General features: G+C 41.6%; 1 protein-coding gene across 4 annotated transcripts in view; it reads left to right on the forward strand.

Moving 5' to 3' along the window:
* LOC105489066 (ADAMTS like 1) overlaps positions 1-21,518 on the forward strand; it is a 950,014-nt gene that overhangs the window by 867,785 nt on the left and 60,711 nt on the right. For 3 of the 4 annotated variants that reach the window (XM_011753699.3, XM_011753700.3, XM_011753702.3), the window contains 3 exons: positions 5,617-5,745; positions 14,698-14,877; positions 18,230-18,364. In XM_011753699.3, coding sequence (XP_011752001.2) covers positions 5,617-5,745; positions 14,698-14,877; positions 18,230-18,364 — 444 coding nt within the window. The remainder of the gene's footprint in view (positions 1-5,616; positions 5,746-14,697; positions 14,878-18,229; positions 18,365-21,518) is intronic. The other variant, XM_011753701.3, reaches the window with a different exon arrangement.

Raw genomic sequence — 21,518 nt, forward strand, 5'->3', positions numbered from 1 at the left:
CAAATGTATGGAATATAAGTGGTATAAGGAAAAAGTCCCCTGAACAGTCAAAATAGAGCCTATGCATGCATTCCAAGGTGAGCTTCTCAGAACATTATTCAAGTTTCTGCCCTTGAACACAGTTTTGATGAGCTTAATTACCTATGCCTAGAAGGCAAATAAAATGGCAAAGAATAAAGAGGGATAGCTTCTATTATGAGGCTGTGGGACGGTACAAGCAGGAATACAGGATAAATAGATAACGGAGAAAACAAAAAATATAAAAAGCAAGTATAAGACTCCAAAGGGCATTTCTGAATTAAGGTTTTCTTCACATTTAATGAAAGCAGAGAAGAGTGAATGTAATTGTAGAATATCCTGCCTATAAAATGGTTAAAACAAAATTAAATCCACTTGCCAAAGGTTAAGCTTTGGTTATATGAATATGATCTCATGTGGACCCTATTTCCCCAAGGTGTTCGATGAATGAGTCTTTTCATTGTATTTTGTAGTCATGTGCACAAAGTGCTGTATTTTATTTCCAATTGATAAAGGCCTATGAAAACACAATGTACACAGGACTTCGACTTCTGGGAAGATGGCATATTTATACTATTCCCTATTCTTACTGCTAAGTACCACTAAAGGTCCTGTACATTATATATAAAACACACATAAGGAGATTGAAAAGTAAAGGGAAGAATGCCACCTGACCAAAGACCTTGGAAATCAAACTGTAAATTTGTTGGATTTTCTTTTTGCCTCATAAATCACAAACTTGGAGCTCAAGAAGCTGGCTACTGGTAAACACCAATGAGTACCAAAAACAAAAACAAAAAACACCAGCTAGAAGCCTAGAAGCCTTCTCTCTCTCTAACCAAAGGACCAGGAAAGGGGAATCATAGAAGACAGAAAACCTTTAGCAAATTCTACTCTAGGCTACCAGATGCCACCAAAAACACTGCGTCCACCACTACCCACACCAGCAAAGGCTGAGCAGGAAGCCTAGATTCCCCTGCAGCCAGCCTCAAATGAGGTGCCCCCCAACCCTCATGGAGGGGAGTATCAGAGATTTTCAGTCCTCATTCATTACACCTACCAGAGCGTAATGTGGAGACCACATGGGGAGCCTGGAGTTCCACCTTCACCCTACAGTGCCCACATTCCCCTCCCCACTGGGATGGTGAAGAGGAGGTCCCTTGGAGAGTGAGGACTTGTACCACCTGCCCAAGGTGAGGAGGCTTCTCCCACAGCTGTGTAGTGGGGACTGTGTGGGGATCCAGAACTCCCACTCCTGCCTAGCAGTAATGAGGAGCCCCCAACTTGAGTAACAGAAGAGGCCAAGTGGAGAACTTGGACTTAACCTGCACTGGGTAGTAACAAGGAGGCATGTCCCTGCTCCCACACCTGAGTGATTTTATAGAAAGCAGCTAAAACTGAAGGTTTAAATAAGATCCAAAGTCTCATAACTAGAAAAATATACAGGTTTCAATTGAAACCTAGACATCATGAAAAAAACCACCTTCACCACCCTTATTCATTATAGTGCTAGAACTTCTACCCAGTGCCGTTATGTAAGAAAAGGAAATAAAAGGCATAGAGACTGGAAATAAAGAAATACAACTTGTCCCTATTTGCAGATGAAATGATTGTCTATATAGACAATCAAAAGAAAACCAAAATAATTAGGTTAATGTAACAAAATATAACAGGACTTGTATCTCAGAAACAACAAAACTCTGATGAAAGAAATTAAAGAAGATCTAAATTAAAGAAGATAAATAGACATACATACAATGTTCATGGATTGGAAAACACAACAAAGTCACGATGTCATTTCTTTCCTAATATACATGTTTAATTCTTATCATAATCTTACTAATATTTTATACATGTAGAGAAGATTATTCTAAAATGTATATGAAAAAGCAAAGGAACTAGAATAGCCAAGAAGCAGGAGAAATCAGCGAACCTAATTTCAGAATTAATTATATAACTACAATAAATAAGACTGTGTGGTACTGGTAGAGGGATAGACACATAAATCAGTGGAACAGAATAGAGAATAGAGAATAGAGACCTCAGAAACAGATCTACACAACTGTGTCCAACTAATTTTGACAAAAGTGCAAAAGCAATTCAATGTAGGAAAGATAACCTATTCAAGAAGTGGTGAGAGAGCAATTAGACATCCATAGTCAAAAAATAAATGGGCTTTGACCTCCTATCTAAATGTGACCTCTCACATCTTATCTAAAAATTAATTCAAAATGTATCACAGACTTAAACATAAAATATAAAACTATAAAACATTTAGAAAAAAATAGGAAAAATCATCAGGATCTAGATCTAAGTAAATAGTTCTTAAACTTGATATCAAAAACATAATCCCATTTTTGCTTTTGTTGCTTATGTTTTTAGGATCTTTTCCAAAAAATTGCTGCCCAGACTAATGTCATGAAGTGTTTCCTCTATGTTTTTTCCTAGTAGTTTTATCATTTTGAGTCTTACATTTAAATCTTTGATCCTTCATTTTTAATTTTTGTGTGGTAAGAACTAGGGGTCTAGCTTCAGCTTTCCCAGCACCATTTATTGAGGAGACTGTCCTTTCTCTGTTCTGTGTTCTTGGCAGTTTTGTTGAAAATGAGTTGGCTGTAAGTATGTGGATTCATTTCTGTGTTCTCTATTCTGTTCCATGGGTTTATGTGTCTATTTTTATGGCAATACCATGCTGTGTTGGTTACTGTAGCTTTATAGTATATTTTAAAATTAGGTAGTGAGTGTGATGCTTCCCCCTATGTATTCTTTTTATTATTATTATTTGAGATGGAGTCTCACTCTGGCACCAGGCTGGAATGCAGTGGCACAATCTCAGCTTACTGCAACCTCTGCCTCTTGGGTTCAAGTGATTCTCCTGCCTCAGCCTTTTTAATGTGCTGTTGAATTTGGTTTGCTAGTATATTGTTAAGAATTTGTATATACATGTTCTTCAGGGATCTTACCCTGTAGCTTCCTTTTTGTTGTTGTGTCCTTGTTGGTTACATCAAACTAAAAAGCTTCTGCACAGCAAAGAAAACAATCAACAGAATAAAAAGACAGTCTACAGAATGAGATAAAATATTTGCAACCTCTTTATCTGGCAAGGGATTAATATTCACAATATGTAAGGAACTCCAACAACTCAACAACAACAAAAAATTAATTTTCAAAAATGGACAAAAGATAAAAAAGAACAAGATCAAATTCTTTGTAGGAACATGGATGGAGCTGGAGGCCATTATCCTTAGCAAACTAATGCAGGAACAGAAAACCAAATACTGCATGTTGTCACCTATAACTGGGAGCTAAATGATGAGAACACATGGACACACAGAGGAAAACAACAGATGCTGGGGCCTGGTGGAGGGCAGGAGGAGGGAGAGGATCAGGAAAAATAACTATTGACTACTAGGTTTAATACCTGACTGACGAAATAATCTGTACAACAAACTCCCATGACACAAGGTTACCTATGTAACAACCCTGCACGTGTGCCCTTGAACTTAATTAGTTAATTAATAAGGGCAAAAGACCTAAATAGACATTTCTCAAAAGAAGACATACAGATGGCCAACAGGCATATGAAAAATGCTCCACATCACTAATCTTCAGAGAAATGTAAACCAAAACCAAAATGAGATATCACCTTACCTCTATTAGAATGGATACTATCAAAAAGACCAAAAAAAAAAAAAAAAAAAAAAGCAAATATTGGTGCTGATGTGGAGAAGAGGGAATTCTTATACATTGTTAATGGGAATGTAAATTAGTATAGCCATTATAGAAAACAGTGTAGATGTTCCTCAAAAAATTAAAACTAGAACTTCCATATGATCCAGCAATCCTACTCCTGGGTATATATGCAAAGGAAATGAAAACAGTAATCAAAGCGATATCTGCACTCCAATATTTACTGCAGCACTATTCACAATATCTAAGATATAGAATCAGCTTAAGTGTCCATCAACAGATGAATACATAAAGGAAATGTGGTATATATGTACAGTGGAACACTTTTCCACCATAAAAAAGAATGAGGCCAGGTGTGGTGGCTCATGCCTGTAATCCCAGCACTTCGAAAGACTGAGGTGGGTGGATTGCTTGAGCCCAGGAGTTTGAAACTAGCCTGGGCAACATTGGGAAACCCTGTATCTACAAAAAAAAAAACCAAAAAAACAAAAAAACAAAAAAAAAAATTATATCCAGGTGTGATGGCATACACCTGTACTTTCAGCTACCCAGGAGGCTGAGGTGGAAGGATCACTTGAACTTGACAGGCAGAGGCTGCAGTGAGCCAAGATCACACCACTGCCCTCTAGCCTGGATGCCAAAGCAAGACCATCCCTGTCTCAAAAACAAAAAAAAAAGAGGGGGAAAAAAAAAAAAGAAATCCTGTTATTTGCAGCAACATGGATGAACCTGGAGGTTATTATGTTAAGTGAAATAAGCCAGGCACAGAAAGACAAACTTTTCTTTTTATGTATCATGCTTTTCAAAATTTTTTCGTTGACACATAATAATTGTACATATTTTTGGGGAACAGTCTGATTCTTTTGGATACAGGTATACATTGTATAAAAATCAAATCAGGGTATTTAGCATATCCATCGCTTCTTACATTTATCATTTCTTTGTGGTCAGGACATTCAAAATCCTTTCTCCTAGATATTTTGAAATATACACATAGTCACCCTACTGTGTAATATAATACCAGAACTTATTCCTCCTATGTAACTATAATTTTGTGCCTCTTGACCAATATCTCCCTATCTTCCTCTCCCCACTCCCTTCCCCAGTCTCTGGTAACCACTGTGCTACTCTCAACTTCTATGAGATCAACTTCTTTAGATTCTACATATAAGTGAGATAATGCAGTATTTGTCTTCTGTATCATTTCTTTTTTGAGACAGAGTCTCACCCTGTCACCCAGGCTGGAGTGCAGTGGTGTGATCTCGGCTCATTACAACTTCTACCTCCCATGTTCAAGCGATTCTCATGCCTCAGCCTCCTGAGTAGCTGGGATTACAGTTGCATGCCACCACACCTGGTTAATTTTTGTATTTTTAGTAGAGATGGAGTTTCACCATGTTGGCCAAGCTAGTCTCAAACTCCTGGCCTCAAGTAATCCACCCACCTCAGCCTCCCAAAGTGCTGGGACTACAGGCATGAGCCACTGCACCCAGCGCTCTCTATTACTTCTTATAATTGCATGTGAATCTACAATTAATCTAAAATTAATTGAAAATTAATTTTTAAAAAAGGCCCTGTAAAACATGATGTCAAGGGTTATTAATTTAATGATTAGAATGCATAAATCATCTCAATTTGTATAACATGCTCTATCTTCAAACTCTTCAATCCTTGGTCTTTTACTGACAACACTATGGTAGGTAGGTAGGTAGGTAGGTAGGTAGGTAGGTAGGTAGGTAGATGCTTTTATACTGTGCACTTACAATTTTTCAAGAGAAAACATAGTTATTTGCAAAAGTCTGGATAGACCAGCCATGCATTGGTGGTTAGCCCACATTTCAAAGGAATGCCCCAATTTCCACAGTCACCACCAAGTAACATCTCATATTCTTTCTTATCTATCTTCAGGAAAGCCACTAGTGAAAACATCACGAATGACCGTGATCAACACGGAGAAGCCTGCAGTCACAGTCGATATAGGAAGCACCATCAAAACAGTGCAGGGAGTGAATGTGACAATTAACTGCCAGGTTGCAGGTGAGAAATCCATGTATTTGTTCACATGTTAATGGAGCCCTGTGCTAGGTTGGGGATACAAAGACAAATTAGACACAAATTTTACTCTCAGGGATATAGTGCTAGTAGGAAAGCCAAAGCATGAACCTCAGTCCCTCTGAAAGTAGAAAGCGCTGTAGAAATTTAGAGGAGGAAAGATTAATTCTGACTGGGACAGGTAGGTAAAATTGATCTTTTTATGTGTGTGTTTTTCTTTAATCTTAGCCTTCCATACAGATAGAATGTGAACATGCAAAGATGGGGGCAAGGAGTTTCAAGTGGACGAAGGAGAGTGATAAATTCATGGAAGTAGAAAATCCTCTGGGCTATAAGAGAACAGTGTGAGCTTTAGTCTGGGTGGAGCCCAGAGTGCAGAAATGCAGGTGGGAAGTGACATTAAAGAGCCACGCTTCCAAAAGCAAAGCATTGAAGAGAATAGATTGAAAAAGGGAAATACTAGGGCAGAAAGGCCAGGTAAGACCCATCACTGTCGTTTAGAGGAGAGGTCATGGAAGCCTGAACTCAGGGCAGTGGGAATGGGAAGGTAAGGACTGGATGGATATGAGAAAGACAGCAAGAGGTAAGGCCAATAGCAGCCTGGAGCTTGCTCGGATCAGAAGTGGGCAGGAGTTATTAAAGAAGATAGCCAGTGGAGTTCTGATAAAGGCATTGCCCTCAGGTGGGCTTTGCATACTCAGAGGCCAGCGGGGACCAGGAAGGCACAGGGAAGCAAGGAGTAGTAGACAATAGGGGGTGGTAATATGCTATGTATAAAAATATTTACCTTCAATTAAAAGACAGAAAACACCTACACATAGCAGAATGAGGCCCAGCTACTATTTTTCCCTTCCTGTAGACCACTCATTTGTGATGTGTACCCTAGGGGTTTCACTGCCACAACGGGATGAAGAAATGAATGGTTCTTGTGCCATTGGACAGCTAGCGTTCTGATTGCTGTCCTCATCAGATATACTCACAGTGGCATGGCCACGCCAAACCCATGTTCCCCGATCATACCCTATGGGCAGAGTAGACAGGCTGTGGCACCCCATGCTTTGGTGGTTTATTCATCTTAGATCTTTATCATCTGAAGGTTTACCTCACTTTGTTACTTATAAGACCAGAAAACCCATTTTAGAGTAAATAGGAGGAATATCTTAACCTAGGACTTACTGTTTCCAAATAATAGCCAAGTCTGATTTTCTCTGAAATATTCTGATAGCTTTAGGATATCTGAAATATGGCCAGACCTGGTGGCTCACACCTGTAATCCCAGCACTTTGGGAAGCTGAGGTGGGCAGATCACTTGAGCCCTGGAGTTGAAGACCAGCCTAGGCAACATGGCAAAACCTTGTCTCTACAAAAAATACAAAAATTAGCCAGGTGTGATGGCGCATGCCTGTAGTCTCAGCTACTAGGGAGGCTGAGATGGGAGGATCGTTTGAGCCCAGAGGTCAAGGCTGCAGTGAGCCATAGGCATGCCACAGCACTCCAGCCTGGGTGACAGAGCGAGAACCCTGTCTCAAAAAAAAATTAGGATATCTGAAATGTAAATCTATCTTTGTAAATGTGCATTAGCTTCGCCTTTGTAAACTGTCTTATGGCCTTTGTGATGCTTCCCTTCCAGCCTCATCAGTGAAATCTAGAACCAAGTCCCTTCAGTCCCTGTACTCCTAGATAGATAGTAAGACAAAACCCCTGACAGGGACTGGCATGAATGAGCTACCCCTCTCTGCAGGGATTAATGGTGGTGCCAGTAGGGCCCTTTCTGCAGAACCATCACCCCCCAACACACACCTGATCACTATGGACACATGCTTTGGTGAGGAAACACTGGTGATATGATGGATCATGTTGTGTATCTTCTTGAGAGGTGGAACTGGTAGGAGTAAAAGAATAGGGGAGGGGCCAGGTGCGGGGACTCACACATGTAATCACAGCACTTTGGCGGGCCGAGGTGGGTGGATCACCTGAGGTCAGGAGTTCGAGACCATCCTGGCCAACATGGTGAAACCCCATCTCTACCAAATACAAAAATTAGCCAGGTGTGGTGGCAAGTGCCTGTAATCCCGGGAGGCTGAGGCAGGAGAGTCACTTGAACCTAGGAGCAGAGTTTGCAGTGAGCTGAGATCGAACCACTGCACTCCAGCCTGGGCAATAGAGCAAGACTCTGTCTCAAAAAAAAAAAAATAGGGGAGGAAAGGGCAGCAAAACAAGGAAATGGGCATTTAAAGGAGATTGAGAGAACCAGAATCTGGTTGAGGAAGCATTTACATTGGGGAGCCTACGACATTAAAACAAGCTTTGGTCACTCTTCCGTGTCGCCTAGGGCCCTCTCTCTGGGACTTCATCCAGAGGCTCACTTGATAACCTTATAGTGAGAACCTAGGTGGTTATACCTAGTTTTCCCTGGCTGTGGCATTGCAGTCTTTATTTTTGTTTTTACCCATCAAACCATCTGTATTAATGCTGATTAACTAAAATAAATATTTGTATATTTGTCATTATTCCTTTTGTTAAACAAGATACTCATTCAAAGTAGGTGGGAAAGAGCCTGCTTTTAATTACACAGTAAGTTAGCTGGACAAGGAAATCATCTGTGAGCTTAGTCTCCAGTTAAAATACTGACAGCTATAATGCTAAATGCCAAATGGCAGAGGACTGCTTTTACTTTGCTGCTGTGAGTGGCTCTTATGGCTCTTTCCTTACTCTTGGACATCTCTATCCCATTCCTAGTCAGGCAGCTTAGTGACCTCCTGATTGGTTAGGTGGGATTCTCTGAGCACCAATAACACTGCCAGTAGCTAATACTCTAGCTTGAGAATTTGCCACCCAGACTCTGATAATAGACAGGGAAGTGGGACTCCATCAGGGCCTCCTTAAAGAAGTATTTTATGTCAAATTCATTCATGTTATTCATTTGGCAGTTTTTTGTGGAATATTTAATCCAACTTAGATCAGATTTCTCCTAATCCAAGGAGCCACAGATAAACAAGATACAATTTTCAGGAAGCTCACAGTCTGGGAAGGAGAAAAGTTATGAAATATGTAATGATAATACAATGTGATATTCAGATACAGTTGTTGTTTTCTTATTATAAAATATTAAAGTACTAAAGAAATTTTAGAAAACACAGAAAAACTCAGGAGGCCAAAAGGGAAAGAAAAAAGCTGGTTCAAAGTCGTTCTCTCCAAACTCAACCACAGCTGACATTTTATTATATTTCCTTAATCATTCCCTTTTATCCTGCTTTATTTCCTCTCAGTAATAAACATTTGTCTGTATCATAAGCATAATTTAATGGCTATATAATAGCCTATGTTAAGAATATTATGTAATTTACCTAGACCGACTCACATGTTTGAATTGTTAGCAATTTTTCATTAAACAACTTTTTGCATACATGTGCTTTCAGCTTATAAAGTACAGCCTCACACATTCTTCCCAGTCCTGAAGCATCAACAGCATGAGGCAATGAGTATGATAGGTTTTTTCTTGAAAAATGACCTAATTGACTGTATTACTCCCATGCTTGTTCTCTATTCCTTCTCTGAAGAGGTCAGAAAACTGAGTCGGTGATAAAGGATCAGGGGAAGAAGCAGTGTTTCAGTAAATAGGAACAGAATGTGCAAAGGGCCTGAGGTAGAAAGAGCACGCTGCATTTAAAGAATTAAAACCTGGCTGGTGGTGTGGCTATAATATCAAGAGCAAAGAAGAAAGTAGCATATGAGGCTGAGGAGGTATGGGTAGGCAGGGGCTAGATCTTACATGTTCTCATAGATTATGGTACAGTTTAGGTTTTTCTCCTGAAAACAAAGGAAGCATTTGAAGGACTTACTTAGGAGATAAAATCAGCAGGACTAGGGATGCCAGATAGTTCAAGAGTCAGTGATGGGTGGTGTATTAGGATAGATTAGACTCTGGTATCAAGTAGATGCCCAAATGTATAATGACTCAAACACAATAGAAGTTTTATTTTTGCTTAGCTAAGTGCCCAAAGAGTACACCTGGTCATCTGGAGAGGATCTGTCCCCACAGTGTCATTCGGGGTCACAGGATGCTGGTCGCTCTGTCATCTGAAACACATGCCTTCCAAGGCCTCCCTAGGGGTTACCTCTATCCTATCAACCAGGAGAGGGGAAAACAGAATATGGGGGGTGGTTGAGAAGGCTTTTAAGGGCGACACCTGGAAGGAGCACACATTAAGACTTTTCACATTCCTTTAGTCACATGGCCACGTGCAACTACAAAGGATGCTGGGGAAGGTAGACTCACTGGGTACTCAGGAAAAAGAGGGAAACTGGTTTTGTGAACAGCTATCATTGTCTGCCACAGTCAGTATGGAGAAAAGTGGAAGGCTGGAAACCTTCTTTCCAGACTGCCATGGTTCTTTAGAATAACTGACAAGGCTGACAGTTGAGTTACTGTATCCTTTCTCTTTTCTTTCCCTAAGCCACTCTACCTCCACACCTCCTAGGAAGCTTCTAGAATTTCCCATGTAAAGGTGTACCTTTGAGTGGACACCCCACCTTGAGACGTTGACACACCGCTGTGGTGCAGGCAGCCTTCCAAATATAGTAAGAGATCCAATTAACAAGAATACCCTGTCTGGGATTTTTTTAAAAAGAATATTATAGCATCACCCTACCTGGCAGCTCCGTGGACATCAAAGGCACTGAACCTTGTAATCATATCAACTTACCACCCATTATGTCTAACTTCTTTTACTGATCCTTTCAAGCAGCAGGGAGAGCATGGTGCTGTTGAAAAGATATACCACAGGGGAAAATGTAAACATGGGTTCTTTTCCTCCCCGAGTTTAAGATCCAAATAATACCAGGGAGGTTAGCATGTGGAGCCTATCCAAGTAGCTGGTCCACAACAACATAGCTCTTGGATTTTGTTCTGTGGTAGAGCACATTTTCTGTCATTTTCAGGTGTTCCTTTTTGTGGCATTTGCTGTCACACCACAGCAGGCTAGAAAAGATCATCTCCCACAACCTGACCAAGCTTCTCAACAAGAAAGAGCTAACAAAGCCAGAACACATGGATTCTGGAACCTCTCTCCTGACAACAGCTTGGTTTTACAAACACAGCAGAAACATTAATTCTGAAAGTAGAAAGGAATTAAGCATTTGACAGTTCAGAAATAGTATAGCAGCAGTTCAGATTTTCTCTCAAGAGTCAGGCTAGTATAATGACAGGCGGTGTACACTTGTTAAGATGGGGACTGTTGGCACTAAAGGTATCTCAGTTTGAATCCCTACCCTGGCACTGGTGGATTACTGATTGGCTGTAGGGTACGGAATTTGGGGGAACAGGAACTCTGCCCCCATGTAATCGTTCAGGCATCCAAACAAATGTGACCTTAGGCAGATTTCTTAATCTCTATGAGACCCTTTTTCTCATAAAATGGAGTTACTAAATAGTACCTGCTTCACAGGATCATTGTGAAAAATAAGTGATTGTGTTTATAAAATGTTTGGCTTACAGCAAATATTCAGTCAATGTTATTTCTCCCTTTAACACACTCAGGATACGTTTGCATAGCTCAGTACACTCCAATGTTGAGGCATTCTGAATGTCAGTATTAAGCATACGTATCACTACCTTTTCAAGGGACTCTGTGGAACATTCAAGGGCTGGTGAAGTTTTCTAAAGCATCATTGTCAGCTCTTGAGAGAAAAAGAAAAATAAAACTTTATAACACCTCAATTATTGTTTTCTCTTTCCTCATTATACATGTGTAATGTCAGAGCCAGTTATGGAAGGACTGGCTGTCACTCCAAGGTGTCTTTGTAATATTCTCTGCCTAAGGCCCACAATCTGAGGCAGGAAGTCCTCAAAATGTGGCACCAGCAACAGTACCTACATCGGCAAACTCATAATAAAGATCTGTGCGTGAATGAATCTGAGAGAGGTTTGCCAGTAGACTGAAGAATGATTCCCACTTAATTTCTCTTCCCTTGGGACTGCTGTCACATCCACAGTTCCAGGTTTACAGAAACTGGAGGTTTCTTCCTCCACCCTGCTATTCTGAACATTTCCACTTCTCCCATGAAGCCCCCTACTGTCACCAGAGGAATTCTGCCCTTTTGGTTTATATCCAGTCCTGTCCTCTCAAACAAGCACAATTTTAGAACGGCATGAGACAGACAAACATAAAGGGAATGGAAGAAGCTTGCAAGCAATTCCTGGGGGAGTGAGAAATAGCTCCCAGGTCTCTCTCCATCCCTGGGTTCTCTCCCTTCTCCCTCTGTTCCACCCCCCCTCCTCCCCTCTGTCACTCTCACTCTCATTTTCTCTCCCCCTGAGTCTCTGTGTTTGCTGCCCACAGCCCTCCTCAAAGGAAGATGCAGGCAGTAAGTGCTGCATGGAGCAATGTGAGGGAAAGAGGATGAATATTGGTAGAAAACGGTTTGCAGGGCTGGCATGGTGGCTCGTGCCTGTAATCCCAACACTTTTGGAGGCCAAGGCAGGTGGATCATCTGAGGTCAGGAGTTCGAGACCAGCCTGGCCAACATGGCGAAACCGTGTCTCCACTAAAAATATAAAAATTAGCCAGGCGTGATGGTGCACACCTGTAATTCCAGCTAACTCCGGAGGCTGAGGCAGGAGAGTCGCTGGAACCCAGGAGGCAGAGGCCGCAGTGAGCCAAGATCATGCCACTGTACTCCAGCCTAGGTGACAAAGCAAGACTCTATCTCAATAAAAAAATAAAATAAAATAAAATTGTTTGCAGGACCTCATTTTTCCTTGTTCTTTCAGGAGAAAAATAACTAAAAGTGCTTTTCTTTAACTTACTTCTGAGACTTTCTCCTGAATGCTGTGGATCTTTTTTTTTTTCTTTTTTTTTAATGGGAAAAAACTAAGCTCAGGGCCCAAAGTCCAAGCTGGCATGGACAGGCATCATGATGCTCTTGCTCTCCCTAGTGGTGCTGTAATGAAAAATCAGCTGTTTCACCCCTCACCTGTATCTTTTCTCCAGGTATCTTTAGAGATGATGCCAACCTGGCCCCTCTTATGCACTTGAGCATCAAGTATCCTACTGCTAGAGCCAGATTCATGTGTGCCTCTCTCTGATGTAACAAGGCTGTGGTATCCAAGTCTCCACCTGCTTTCGTAGCCCTGCCTCTCTTTCTCTAGCCACTTTCAAGGACATGTAACAGATACACAGGCAATTCCTTGAACACTCTGCATCCTCAACAGAAGGCTAGCCATTAAGGGCAAACTGCCCTTACCCCAAAGGCAAAAACCAGCCCCAGCTCAGGGAAAACACTAGATCACTAGACTGAGGTCTGGCTCCTTGGCCATTTCTGGCTTTGACCCCCATTTCCCAGGACTTGATACTTCTTTTTTTTTTTTTTTTTTTTCCCCCTGAGACAGAGTCTTGTTCTGTCCTCCAGGCTGGAGTGCAGTGATGTGATCTTGGCTCACTGCAACCTCTGCCTCCCAAGTTCAAGTGATTCTCCGGCCTCAGCCTCCTGTGTAGCTGGGATTACAGTTGCCCACCACCACGCCCAGCTAATTTTTGTATTTTTAGTAGAGACGGGGTTTCACCATGTTGGTCAGGCTGGTCTCAAATTCCTGATCTTGTGATCCATCTGCCTCAGTCTCCCAAAGTGCTGGGATTACAGGCGTGAGCCACCGTGCCCCGCCAGGACTTTACACTTTAAGCATGCCCTGGATACATGCCAGTAAGTTCTATAAGTAAACTGTGTGAGCTGGGTCAGCAGGCTGAGGTGTGCTTTCCGCTCCCTAGAGACCTGTGAATCTGTGCCACACACTTTCAGTCTCTCAACACACTCAGAGCCTGGCCTCCTATAGCATCCTCCTAAAACAGCATGTAGGAAGGCTCATCCTAAACCCCCAGGGCCTGTTTTCCACAATGTCAACCACAAGGAAACTTCCTGAGGAATTCACAGGTTCCCTCAGAGCACAGAGCCTGGCTTCCAAAGACAGAACTCATCCCAAGTCAGCAGATGATGTCCCCATCTCTCTCACAGAAAATAAACTTGGATTGTGGAAAGAGTTGAGCACTTTCCTTTTGTCCTTTTCCTGTTGTTCTACCGATACTACCATTTCATGTTCTCTTGCTCTGAGAAGATATGTAGGCTTCCAAAAATGCAAGCATGTTTTCTACATAGAGTGTGAACTCCAGTAACAATCTAGCAGCTTCCATTCATCTAGTTCATACATATATTTTAACGTCGTATAGCTTTTCACTTTTTATTAAAATATATCTATACAGAAAAGTACACGTATCATAAAGGTACCAAGTGAACACTCCCCACCAGACCAGCCTCAGGTCAAGACACAGAGCATCGCCAGTGGCCAAGCCCCTTGTCCCGTTTCTCAGTCACAACCCCTCCCCGTTCATTCCATTGACTGACTAACAGCATAGATTAATGTTACCGGGTTTTGGTTTTTTACTTACAGAAAGGAAATTATACAGTATGTTCTCTTGTGTCTGGCATCTCTTACTCAACATTATGTTCGTTTCATGTAGTTTCATTTTCACTGGTGTATACGTTTGGTTCTCATGTTTTTCAAATACGTTTTCTCCAAAGAATTTGGGTACTCTCCTTCCACCTTGGCAAGCCCCCCCGCCAGTTGTCTGTTTCCTGGCCTCCCTCTTCCTGCTTCATCACTGTAGGTTTAAAAGGCAAAAGTTACGGAGACAACTGATATTTTTATCTTGTATCAGCATTTATTCTGATTCTTTGGTCAGCCTGAAGTCTATATCCTCATCCTACCAGGCTCTGGGCATTATTTAGTTTGGCTAAAGCATGGTAGAAGATGCCGCTGTAGAGCAGCCCCAGGGAAGAGGGATTCAAGAGGCTATAAACGCTATAAATGCCTCTGGGCTCATCTGAATGTGTTTGACTGATGAGTTTGTTTGTTTTTTTTTTTTTTTTTTTCCTTCTTCCTAGGAGTGCCTGAAGCTGAAGTCACTTGGTTCAGGAATAAAAGCAAACTGGGCTCCCCCCACCATCTGCACGAAGGCTCCTTGCTGCTCACGAACGTGTCGTCCTCCGATCAGGGCCTGTACTCCTGCAGGGCGGCCAATGTTCATGGAGAGCTGACTGAGAGCACCCAGCTGCTGATCCTAGGTAAACACTTCAAAGCTGGTTGCCTCTGCTGCACCCTGTTGGGGGAGACTATCGAACCCACCCTCTACCTCCTTTGTGCCCTAATCCAATTAAGGACATAAAAGGTAAAATCGGTATCCCTTGGTTTCTTCCCAATGTAGGGCCTTTTGATAGAACACAGACTTTGAGCCCAAACAAAAGCTTGAACCCTGGCTCTACCATTTACTAACTGTCTGGCACTGGGCAAGTTACCTCACTCTGCTAAGCCTTAGATACTGGTCTCTATGTGGAGACTCCAGACACGAGGACTGCAAGGGGAGAACAGGTATCTCAAACAGAGATAACTGAATTAAAACAATTATCCTTAACTCTTCCTGCATTAAGGATTTCTTTGAGAATCAGATAAAAACTATGGATTCCTCCTTCGAGAAAAATTCATACATGTAAAATGTTTCATATAATTCCAGAAGCTTATGGTCTGGTCTACCTAAAGTCTCCACATGCACCCCTAAACATAAGAACCCCTGATTAAAGAGTCTGGCATGGCTCCTGGTATAAAATGGGTGTTAAAAATAACAATTGCTGGGACACCATCCACAATCTGATTATTGCCCAGTTCTGGACTCAGCCATGTTGCAAGCCAGAACCATTTTTGCCCCCTGGACTAGGGATACCCTGCTGTTCTTCCCCACTGAGTCTGGGTGCTAGGGAGATAAAATTTTTTTAAAAATGAAAAACTTATTTTTGGCTTTCTCAAAAAACAGAGCAATTATTAAAGCACTTAGGCTCTAATTATGCGCTTTCTCACCTACAGAAAGCTGTCATTCTAAGGAAAAAAAGGAAAGATGAAAGAAATAATAATTCATGCCACACATATATGCATACACATACATTACAGACTTCCTCAGGGAAAAATATTTAAACTTTACACTTCTGTTTTCACACCCAGAGTTGAAGATATACCAACCCATAGGTCCTTGTAGACCCTGCCCACTCAGATTTCAGAGAGGCCCAAACGGGTTTTCATCTCACTGGTGGCTGCATAAACCTCCAGCCATCTTAGGAAGCCACAGAAAATTGGCTCAGAGAAAGATGTCATTTGTTTTGCACTGGGTTTCATCCAACTGAGCTGCTAGTCTGGAGCCCAGAGCCCAGGGAATATTGCCCCACGCTGAGTTATGGTGCTTACCAGTAAGATTTTTCTCCCTAATAATCCTTCCTTGTTGCCTCTGCTAACAGAGATGAAAGTCTAAGATGTAAGGCTGCTACTGTGACTTTGCCAATGAAGTATGCATGTTCTGTAGGCAGGTGCTTACTGCATTCCAACTGTAATACAGTATAACAGTGAATATGGTGTTTGAAGAGCAAAACATCTTCCCCATTTCATCATACTTAATGGGGAAAAAAAATCACTGTCAAGACTCTTAAGTTTAAGGCTTTTCTTGATCACAGTTATTGGTTTATTAATGAAAGTTTGTTAGCTTTTAATAGGTACTTTATGAACATCAAAGCAATGTCTCTTTTAATCCACAAAAATGTAGCTTAATTTTTAAAGGGGGAATTTTGTGGATGAAGCTGAGATTTCACCCAAGTTCTGTGACTTAACCTGTACCATGAGGACTTGAAGTGTAGTAAGGCAGACTTTCATCCATGTATCCAAATAGTCCATTGGACAGTTATTCATTAAGCGTTGCCATTTAATGTTGCTGACATTAAGTTCCATGTCACCTGGACACTGGTAAAGTTTTAGGAGAAATATAAGTGGTGGCCTCTACCCCTGGAGAATTTACAGTTTTCCTGGGAAGAGCAAATGGACATGCACTGGAGAGGAAAATTACTGTCAAAGCTGTCAGGACATTAGGAGGGGCCAACATTTGGTCCAAAAAGAGCTGATTGTTTTGAAGATGGAAAGTAGCCCCCACTTTTTGCTCTTACTAAATAAGCAAAGGTTTCATGAGTTTCAAGAAGAAATATTGAGGAGGAGAGAAGGATACTTTGAGTAAACTTCCACCATCAGTTCCTAAAATCATGGTATTCCAGAGTAGACAGAGATCTTGGAAAGGAACCTCATTTTGTAGATGAGAAAACAAGGCTCTGAGGATTTAAATGATCTAATTATTGAATGACACAGCCATGGCTCAAACTGAGGGTTCCTGAACCCAGGCATGATGTTTTTCTCTATGCCATATGAAAAGGGTTCTTTTTAAGCTATATTTTATATATCTCTATATATCTCTCTCTATATATAGAGAGAGAGATATATATATATGTAATCTCAAGTTCATTGTTTTTTCTATAGAATGGTCTTTGTCAGTCAAAGGCAGAAAGACTGAAGGTATGTTTTTCAAGTAGACTCAGGCACCATCATGTCTTATTAATTCACCAGCCCTAACAAGTGCCTTACAAGGTGCCAGGCACGTAGTAGGGCCCTTGCAGAATGCTGTTGAAATGACCATCCATTTCAAGAGCAGTACTCCTGGGCTTCTGCTTCCATTCCAACAAGCGCTCTGGAGAAAAAGGTGGGAGCTGGCCTTGGGAGTGTAAACTGCAGTTCTTCAGGAGATGCAGGAAGAGGGGCAAAGGGATCTGCTGCTTTTCCAAGAGAATCTGGCATCATCCCACCGCTAAGTTCAGCGGGTGCTTGTCTCTTTATATGTCCAGCAGAAATGATAAGCCAGTATATATTTCCCGTTTGAGTCACTTTTAGCATTGATTAACTGGGACCTCTGATGACCTCAGCGCTGATTCCTTGTACGATTCTGAGTGTTGAAGCATAGCATAGCAACATTCTCCCCTCTGCTTTATCTAGGTCCTGCTTAGGCATTAAAATCTAAACCACAAAGCAAATTAACTTACCGACTTCACAACTTCATCTTTTGCTTCATAGAAAAAGGTCCTTTTAAATAAGAAATTCCTGTGGTGTTTCTTTATCTGTGCAGAAAATAACAAAGTGCCTCACTCTAAAGACTGTTACTAGGGCTAAATGAAAAATGGACTGAAATATATTTAGCACAGAACTTGGCATAGTAAATGCTAAAATTTGCTTTTTAAAAAAAGTGTCTTTATGATATAGTTTGTCTACAAATGTATAGGTACCCAGTGGTCTAAAGTGAGAAACCCCTGAACTTTGTATGCCTGCTTCTTCTTACTGACCTTATTATTTCAGGCATCAAATACCTGTATTAAGTTTGAAATTCAGACTCACCTTGATAGGGATTCCTCTATAGGAAAAATGATGTTAAAAGGCAACAACAGTAATGTCTATCTTACATACACGCACACATGTGCACATACATGCATACCCACCTCTTCCTCTTCCCTTGACACAGCCTTGTGCTTTAACCTGCCTGATCCACCCTCTGCCTTCTCACAGATCCCCCTCAAGTCCCCACACAGTTGGAAGACATCAGGGCCTTGCTAGCAGCCACTGGACCGAACCTTCCTTCAGTGCTGACGTCTCCTCTGGGAACACAGCTGGTCCTGGATCCTGGGAATTCTGTTCTCCTTGGTGAGTCTAACCCTTGGAAACATTGGGCAGAAATCCAGGACTGGACAGGATTTATGGATGGGTGACTGCTTGCAGGTGGGAGGGAGGCAGCAGTGGGGGGTGGCCAACAGGAAATCACTAAATTGCCTACAGAATCCAGACTCACCAGTGGAAACTTGGCTGACTTTCCATATGAGGTGAATGCAGTTGTTAGTCTGGACTCTATGGCTTGTCTAGATTCCAGTATGGCTCCTTTCTGAATCCTCTTGGGTTGATGCCATCTCTTGAAACTTTGAGAGAACTACAGCAGTAAAGAACAGCTCCTATATCTCCTCTCCTCTTGCTAACCATTCCCCAGTACTCCTCCATTATCCCCTCCCACCTACACTAGAGCAATAATCAACTTTCGAGGAGGAAGTCAAATATCAGCACCCTCCCAAAGGAAGACTATACTATTTAGACCAGCTTTCCATAGATACAGCCTAAAGCCAACCCAGATAGACTCCTTAAGGCAAGTGCTGAATTAATTTCACCAAGTACAACCTCCCTGTCATCTAGTGTTGGAAACCTTCACCAAGTTATTTCCCACATGGGTAGTGCCCTCTGATAGCAAGGAGTTGTACGAGGGCATTCAAGTCCTGGACCCCCACACCAGAATCATGGAGATGCCAGAAAAACCTTCACACATGACCTCTGGAGAGGGACAAGGTGGAAGAGAAGAATTCTTCTGCCTTCAAAAGGCCTGAGTGGGGAAAAACAGACCCACACACGTGCAGAGACGGGGAATATATGAGAAGTTTCTGTACCTTTCTCTTGTGCTGGGAAACTAAGATCTAAAACTCCTCTTTAAAATAAAACAAAGAGCCAAGGCCTACAAAGTGGTGAAAATCTTCATATTAACTCTTGTGATCCCAAATGTTGACAATAATAGCTAGAATTATTCCTGTGGCTCAAAATGTAAAGCTTCTATATTCTTTTATCTAGCAAGGAACAGGAGGCCAGTGAGTTCCCAGTCATACTGTGATGACTTATCAACATGGCCACAGGGGCCTGTTACCTTTAGGATGAGAGCACAGAAAGGTGACCTTCAATTTTCGTTTTCATCTGAAACTCGCAAAGAATCTTCATAGCTTATCAGCATATGGAAAAATCTGATTTCTCTGTTTTTGACTTGAGTAAAAATAAGACAGGGAAAGTAACAAGTAGCCCTATTCTGTTGCCCATGATTTATACAAGTTTGGCACTGAGTTTTTCTGTATCATGTTGATCAGAATTAACCGAAGTTTCAAAATTGCATATTGCCTCTGGCTTACAAATAGTAAACTTATTCTAAATGAAATGCGGATTGTGAACTTCTTTATTTTAGACTCATCACTGTGAGAAGCTCTCATAACTGTTCATCACAGCCCGGTCACAAGCAGGGTGTGCAGCAATTGTTTCTTTTCAACTTCAATAACTCTTTTGGATCACTCAGGTGCCATTTAGCATGCTGGAAAAGTTAACCTGTTCATATTTTTACATGATAGCTTTACTTTCATTCTCCCTTCTTTTGGAATAACATTTTGTTTTATTTTAGCCATGGGCAATAAGAATTTATTGTACTTTATGTTGCCACAATCCATTGCTAGTTTATGGTGCTTTGTTACCTTAGCCTGGTATTTAAATCCAGCAGTTAAGAGACACCTTAAAATCCCAGTCCACATCCAGACTGCTCCATTTGAATGAGACAGTGAGTCAGTATTCATAAAGTCCCTGAATGTAACTGCCTGAACCAAATGGAGTTGAATGGTGAATGTCAGTGTCATGCCAGCGCTATAGGACTAGGAGATTCACGTGGAATTGTGGAGATAAATGAGACAATGATGTCAAGTATCAGGACTCTGAGAAGTAGGTTGACACAGACAGAGCCTCATTATGATGATTTGGAGCTGAGCACTGCAGAATAGGTGGGATTCAAATAGGCAGAAAGGAAGAGAAATACGCACTCAAGGTAAGGAAGATTCTATGAGCCCCAAGATGAAAAATGTGCGAGATATGTATCAGATGTCTGTTCAGAAACAGCTGTAAAACACCACTGCTTCACGACTGATGACAGACAGCTAAACTAAGATCGAAACTAGGCCATAAAAATGAACAAGCCTCAGCCACAGTTTGTCCATTCAGATTTGGCTCAGACCCTCACCCCAACAATCCTAATGCCCTCCATCCATCCTGAACTTCCCCCTCAGCCTGCTCTGTTAGTCCAGTTGCTTCCATCTGGACAGGCCCTGACTCCTATAGGGTGGCCCTTTCAGACCACAGTGTGTGCTCTGGGTATGAGAAATAAGCCAGAGAGACTGGAGAGAAGGTTTTGTGTAGGGTTGCTGAGAAATTAACATCAAATTGTGGAGGCCTTGAATATAAAATGAAGGAAGTAGATGTACTACATGGGGAATGGGAACAAATCTTTAGGGGGTTTTTAAAAAGGAGAATGACATACTAAAAGTAATGTATGAGAAGAATTAATCTAATATTCTTTAGGAATCATCGATAGTGGGAGAAATGTAATTTTTAAAAAGCCCTATTTTGAGGATAACAGATATTCTAGACCAAGGTGGAAATACATGGCAAAGATACTGTTAATCACTCCTCCCACAGCCAAGACATCCCTAATCAATCATGACATTCTTTTTCACTCAGCCCAGGCACTGCCTTGGAATTCATTTTAACGTTCTTACCAAGCCTGGTGGTAGTTGATATATACAGGATGAAAGCCATTCACCTGCCCTATTGTAGCCAGTGAGTGGTGAGATACCACTGCATGTTTCCTCTATGTATGAGGTCAGCTGGCTGTAACAGTCTTACAGATCTTCCTGGTTCTGTGGCACAGGAACAGTAACTCATAGACCCTGATTTTCATGTTTCCCAGCAGTAAGGGTAGAAGGGAGAGTTGGAGTTTTTTAAGCCATGTATCAGAGCTCATTCTTCTTCAATAAGTCTGGAGTGTTGAGATCCTCACTAGGTGAGACTATTCCAGAACTGGCTATTTTAGTTATCAAACGGCCTGGCATTAATTTCACCTCAAGCCACTGCTACAACTCTCCAAAAGGAATGTTGCCTCAGCAACACATGCACAGGCCCACCTGGGCCTCACTTTTCCATAACTATAAAAACGAAAACTTGAGACTAGCAAGTG

This window comes from Macaca nemestrina, chromosome 14, assembly GCF_043159975.1.
Source record: "Macaca nemestrina isolate mMacNem1 chromosome 14, mMacNem.hap1, whole genome shotgun sequence".
Taxonomy (NCBI): domain Eukaryota; kingdom Metazoa; phylum Chordata; class Mammalia; order Primates; family Cercopithecidae; genus Macaca; species Macaca nemestrina.